Here is a 6,471-nt window from a genome sequence, read left to right as displayed (position 1 = left end):
GGGGGGGGGAGGAAGGGGTGTCCGAATCATGTAACCTTTTATAATGTCATGTGCAATACAAAAAATGGGAGGAATTCCGTAACGAACCACCAGTGTATGAAACAAAGTAGAATAGAGGGTTAGGGGTAGGGTTTGTGGCGGGGGTAGGGGTAGGGTAGGGGTTGGGTCAGGGTTAGGGGTTGGGTCAGGGTTAGGGGTTGGGTCAGGGTTAGGGTTAGGGGTTGGGTCAGGGTTAGGGGTTGGGTCAGGGTTAGGTCTCTTCTTCATTGCATTTGTTTGGGTAGTCGCTCGTTACGGAAATCCTCCTAAAAAATTAGTAGGCCTATTTATGATCGAGTGTAAATAGGCTTCGGCTACTTTTCCCAAACAAAACTTAAACTCCAGTCTAACATAGACTATAATAATTACCCTTCCAGCCCCAGCCATTTTTGTGCACTCCCCAACCCCACTCCCAGCCAAAACAGCAGTATACTGGAAAAAGAGGCATGCATTCAAAAAAGTGACGTAGTATCTTTGTAATTATAAGGCAAGGTAAATGAATAAATATTATAAAATTATTTTATATCTAATTTGGTTCACTAACTTGGAAAAAATGCACTAATTCGGTACCCCCTGAAACTGAGAATATATTATGCTTTTGGGATGGTGGGAGGTACTACAGGTGCTGCTGAAAATACACGCGCTTAAGGGGCTCGAAGGGTTAATTATAATAACTGACTATTGAACCCTATCCGTACGCCTGGGGTCATTGGCAGTCTTTCGGTAGTTCCCACCCATCTTATTTGAGCCTTGATCTACATCTAAATTTATACGTTTGATCCGTGGCAAGCTAATCAAAGCTCGCTCTAACAACTGCAAAACATCAAATTATTCTACCGAAAAAGTAGCGGGTCATTTTGTACCCCAGGGGTTGTATTCTTCACATTTTGAATACTTCTAGTCTAGTAAAGTCAATTCTTGAAAGGCCACTAACTAACCTAAATTCTAGGCCTAGGCCTAATATTACAGTATACAGGATAGGATTATAGGCCTAGATTTAGATCTAGAAATCTAGATCTATAGATCTTATACCGTAACTGCAGCCTTGCCTGACATCGGATCGGAACTCAACAAAGGAATTTAAAAGCACAATTAGACATTAGAATCTAGATCTAGAATCTAGATTAGAAGTCTAACTATTAGCGACATTTACCTAGATCTGTCTGAAAACCTTCCTCCTTGACCTCACAGTACTCACAGCTCCAGCGACCTTTCTGACAAATTACAAACTTAAGTTACTTACCTCTCTGACCTGATACTCAGTCAGTTGACTCCGGCTCAGGCTTCAGGCACTCTTCTCTCTTCTGGGTTCTTACAAAAGTGTCTGAAGCCAGGGACGGAACGCGGTAGAGAAAAAAAGAACTCAGGCTTCGTTTGTTATCGCCACGTCACCTTAAATTCAACCAAACATTGGTTTCCATCAAATTTCCATCGATCTCTGGCACAGCTGGGGCCCCGAGTGGCAGAGCGGCTTCAAAGCGAAAGTACAAAACTACGTGTACCTCTAAACGGAAAGTAAACATTTTATCATTTCAGTTGACTTTGGAGTGATCTCCCTTTACCATCACCCATTACCAGACAAGGGCGATCAATGCGATCATAATTCGCCACTTATTTCCTTGCTCGGATCCTGTAAAAAGAACTGTAAAAAAATAGATCTGTGTTATCTTTGTCTTTCCCTGTCGTTCAACTTTTAAAGTGCTTTAAGCAATTTGTTTTTGGGCTACCATAGACTCCTTCGCCTTCTTCCCCCCCCCCTGAGATACCCAAGGTCTTTATCTCCCTTAGACCTTAGTTGATCTTTAGTTTGCAAAGTTTAAAAACATCCATTGAAGTTTGAAGCCTCGTGGGATATTTCGAGATTGTAAAGTTCAAGGACGTTGCATTTCCGGGTTGTTGGAGGGACTAAGTTAGAAGGAAGTTTCCAACTTTCGGACTACATGGTAAACTATTCTGTTTTTATTTTGGTGATAAGACAGCTGTGCTACTTTATAGATTGTTAAGCTATGTAATGTTCTTAAGTATTGCCCCTGTTACTGAATAGGGTTGTTAGGGGGAAAGTGCCGGGGCTCCATCAAGATGAGTGCATTAGATTTCGGAATGCATGTAATTTCGTACAAAACTTTTGATTCTTTATTCACTAAAATTTTTAAAACATGTTTTTGTGGTGAACCATTTCCTCTGTAGCCTATAATGAGAGTGTGGCTGCGGTTTGTTTGTTCCTGCTTGTTTTTTGTGTTTGTGTATTTTTTATTGAGTTGTCAAGTTTAGTTTAGAAAATTAATCGTTTTCGCAATCAAACCGCAAACCTCATGCGCATCAGACTCTTTCTCAAGAAGTCAATCGACATCGTTCTTGTTGTCATTCATCTGCCGTTTCTATTTTTGTTGCCAGTGATGACTCGATGACCACACAAATGGGTGTGTCGGGGTATAAATAAACGGTTCTTTGTTAGTGGTAAGTTCTGTCAGTGTTAAGTAAGGCAAGGCAAGGAGTGTTTTCTGATGGTGCCTGTTTATTTTTTTTATTTCAACTTGTTGAATTCAACTGCCAACGCCCAATACTAGACTAGATCTAGATCTAGATCTAGATCTTGGTCTGTCTATATCTAGTCTAGATTCTAGATCATTTCTAATACTGATGTGTCTGCTGAGTCTGTGTATGATGTTCTCATCACAACCATAACAAATTGCAGAGAAGGTTCTTTATATTATTTTATTACACTAGATCTAGATGATCTACACTGATTTAGGAAAGTGTAAATTTGGCGATTTTGTAGTTTCGTTCGTTAAAGTTAAAGTCATGAATAGGGGTTCCCCCGCCCCCCCCCCCCCCCCCCCCCCCCAACCTAATAAAAATATGGAGGGGGGGGGGGTGAATTTTACCATAATTTGATGTTTTGCAGTTTGCATCCCTGTTCTTTGTTGATAGCCTATTTGGTCATCAAGACTTCTGGATTTCTTCTCTGGATGGGGATGTAAACAAATAGATCATGGACTTTAAAAAACGGAGCTACAAGACACCGTAAATTTGAATATCTATTGACTTTTCAAACTTTTATGTTACCCTTTAATCAGTGATACTTCAAAATCTTTTGGATTTTAAAGATTTAAAATGTCAAGCTAGAACTCTATCTAGACTCTAGGCTAGGGATATCAATCAATGTTGATACTGATATTGGGAGGACTTCCGTAACGAGCGACCACTATGAGACAGAGTAGAACAGAGGGGAGCGCTTTTTCTGTAGTTCCCACCCCCCTTATTTGAGCCTAGATCTACATCCTAGATCTCTATACATTTGGTCCATGGCGAGCTAAGATCAAAGCTAACCACTGCAAAACATTAAATAAGGTAAAATGTCCCCCCACCATATTTTTCTTAGGTCAAGGGGGAAAGCCCCCCTGGAAACCCCTTTCTCTTGGGGCCAAAACCGGCGAATAACAAATGCGGGGTGGGAACTACCGAAAAAGTGCCCAGAGGGGTATGGTAGAGGCTTCTATTCTTTGGGGTAGGGTTTGGGTTAGGGTTCTATTAGGTCTCTTTTTTAATACTTTTTATTGTGTTTATTGCGTTACAGAAGTCCTTCACTGATTTCTTTTTTCTCCTTATTTCACCAGCTTTCTCCCCCTGGTCTATGAAGCATGCTGTCCTTTGGCTTTGGTGAACACTCTTGTCCCTGAGCTTGACCACAGTTTTAGGTCAGATTTGACAGTTTGTTTTACATTTTAAGGACAGAATTAGGACATCGTACCTTTGAACAGTTGTTTGTTCGTACTCTGAAATACGAATAGCCTTCTTCAGACAGGTTTTGTTGGTGGTTGGCGGGTGCTCTGGTGTGGTTTGCTCCTTCTTTCCTATCAAACATCTATCGTATTTATCTTTCCTCCTTCTTTTTTGTGTTTGTTACTCCCTTGTAACACCTCTAATTCTAATCTTCGGCACTTATATGACCTTATAGTTGCAAGTGCCATAAAACTCTTACGAAGAAAAAAACCCAAAAAAACCCGGGGCAGTGCCACTGACTGTAGTGTCTTTAGGCCATTCCCAAAGGGGGGACTTATCTCGTTCAAGCATAGTACTAAGTAGAATTGTAAATGGGCTGGTTCATGTCATGCTCATAACTGCCTGATCTACAACCGGGAACTGCTCCTTTTTCTTTCCTGATCCTTACTATTGTCATTTTCCTCTACTTCTTTTGTATGTTTGTCTCTCCCTTGTGACCTGCTATTTTGGGGTGCCTTGATAGTCGAAGCAGACCTTTTGTGCTGTTGAAGCTAGAGAGGTGAGCAGTCTAAGTCTGATTCCCTGTAAAGACTTCTCTGTTGACACCCACCCCTTAGCGCTCATATGACCTTATAAATGCAGTTGCGAGCGCCGTAAAACCCTCTACTATTTAAAAAAAAAAAGAAGGAAAAAAAAGATAGGTTTTATTTTTATGTACATGTGTTGCGAGTCACTTCATGGAGACACATTCAGATAAAGTAGGAGCTGTCTTGCTGTTATTGCTTTTCATCATCCACTGTAAATTACAGTAAAAATGAGTTCTTTGAAAGCATTGTTGCTGGTTGTTATGAAGCACCAGAAGCTTGGTGAAGCAAGTTTCTCTTAAAAAAGAATAAAAGTGCTTAAATTTCCTCTAATCTTCTGGCGCTCATATGACATTATACAGTTGCGAGCGCCGTAAAACGTATACTAAAACTTTAAAATATTTTACCATTTATTTTCGATTTGATGGGAAATAATTTGGAATTTTGCCCGGATAGTGGCCGAAGCTAACTCTTATCGAATTTTAGAAACCCCAAGGAATGTTTAACGTGAACACAACTTGCACACAGGACCTCCAAGATTTGTTTGCCTTTATCTGGGAAGGCTAGGACTTTGATCTTACCTGTCCTAAAATCATGGGTGTGGCTGAAAGACAGCAGTGAAAAGGAGCCAGGAAAAGTAGAAGAAAGAGTCTTGGGGGAGGCTCAGAAAGTAGAGATGAAAGCAGATGACCGAAAGTGACAGGAGAGCAAGAAAAGGAGTAAAAGAAGAAAATTTTTTATTTCGGTCAGGTTTCAAACCTGGGACCTATTGAATGAGAGGCAAACACCGTACCTCTAGACCACAAGAACCCCCCTTTGTCCTGATCTGAACTGTGAACTGATCACGTTTTTGACTAATGGCGCAGCTGCCAATCAATACGTTTAAAAGATTAGATGTGTATCTATACGTTTTTGAGTTGCTGATGCTGTAGAAAAATTATGAACTTTCAAGACCGGATTGACTCTAATAATGAGATGGTGATCCTTTAAAGTCAATGGAAGTCGTGTCCCTTATCATTTCTGTCATCATTGGTGCAGGTCTGCTTTGAATAGCTTGAATTTATTGAAAGTAGAAAAATGCATATGTGGCGGATTTGGAGGGAGGTTACCTGGCTAGTGCCCGCCGTCTTGACACGCTGTGTGGGCAGTCTTTGTTCCTTGTTTTTGAAAAGTCGACAGCCGTGCATTTGGAATCCCTTCTAATCTTCTTCCCCCCCCCCCTTGACAGGTCGAAGAAACACTGCTGAGACGACTTCGCAGCCTAAGGCGACCTTGTCTGCGACCTTCAAGACAAGAGCTGTCGCGGAGGAGGGGCCGGGCGTTTTCCTGAGGTCAGCGGCTGGACATTCCGGCGGTGCCAGGGCGTCACCCTGAGTTCCAGCGAGCCGACGCCACGGGGACTCGCGACCTCGGAGGGGGCCAGCTCTCAAGGTCAGAGGAGGAAGTCGCTGCTGAGGATGGCCGAGTCCCTGCTGTGCTTTCCGTGCTGCATAGGTGGCCAGCCGCAGCCGGTATGTGTAGACCTGTCGACGTGGGTGGTTGGCGGGTGCTCTGGTGTGGTTTGTTCCTTCTTTCCTATCAAACATCTGTCGTCCTTATCTCTCCTGCTTCTTTTTCGTATATTTTATTCTCTTGTAACACATAATCTATTTTTCGGCACTTATATGACCTTATTGTATTGCAAGTGCGGTAAAACTCTTACTAAAACTAAAACATCAAAGAGAAAAAAAAAGACGTGTGTTTGTAGTGTAGCCGGTACGTGTAGATAAGAGGAGGTTCTATTGATCCCCACAAAGGGAACTTTGCTCGCACATGGGAAATACTTTTATGGCCACTCACTCGTGAACAAACACTCTCTCTCTTTCTCTCTCTCTAAGTCTCTCTCTCGAAGTCTCTCTCTCTCTCTCTCTCTCTCTCTCTCTCTGTCTCTCTCTCTCTAAATCTAAATCTCTCTCTAAATCTAAATCTCTCTCTCTCTCTCTCTCTCTCTCTCTCTTTCTCTCTCTAAATCTTTCTCTCTATCTCTCCCTTTCTATCTCCCTCTTTGTCTTTCTTTCTCTCATACACACATACACGCACACACATATGCATTCACATACACAGACACACACGCACATTCATATAT

The 6,471-nt window shown here is 41.9% G+C and overlaps 2 protein-coding genes across 2 annotated transcripts in view; one reads left to right on the top strand and one right to left on the bottom strand.

Moving 5' to 3' along the window:
* The window catches only part of LOC101853718, a gene marked incomplete at its 3' end in the record, with an annotated part of 8,961 nt that extends 7,324 nt beyond the window's left edge, over positions 1-1,637 (bottom strand). The window contains 1 exon segment of the mRNA XM_013086171.2: positions 1,283-1,637.
* Positions 1,638-1,874: 237 nt separating this feature from the next.
* The window catches only part of LOC101853340 (CDC42 small effector protein 2), an 8,007-nt gene continuing 3,410 nt past the window's right edge, over positions 1,875-6,471 (top strand). The window contains exons 1-3 of the mRNA XM_013086176.2: positions 1,875-1,982; positions 3,657-3,737; positions 5,575-5,857. Coding sequence (XP_012941630.1) covers positions 5,804-5,857 — 54 coding nt within the window. The 5' untranslated portion in view covers positions 1,875-1,982; positions 3,657-3,737; positions 5,575-5,803. The remainder of the gene's footprint in view (positions 1,983-3,656; positions 3,738-5,574; positions 5,858-6,471) is intronic.

The sequence above is a fragment of the Aplysia californica genome, unplaced genomic scaffold (genome assembly GCF_000002075.1).
Source record: "Aplysia californica isolate F4 #8 unplaced genomic scaffold, AplCal3.0 scaffold00441, whole genome shotgun sequence".
Classification (NCBI taxonomy): domain Eukaryota; kingdom Metazoa; phylum Mollusca; class Gastropoda; order Aplysiida; family Aplysiidae; genus Aplysia; species Aplysia californica.
The sequence above is the reverse complement of the archived record's forward strand: the minus strand, read 5'-3'. Positions and strand labels throughout refer to the sequence as shown.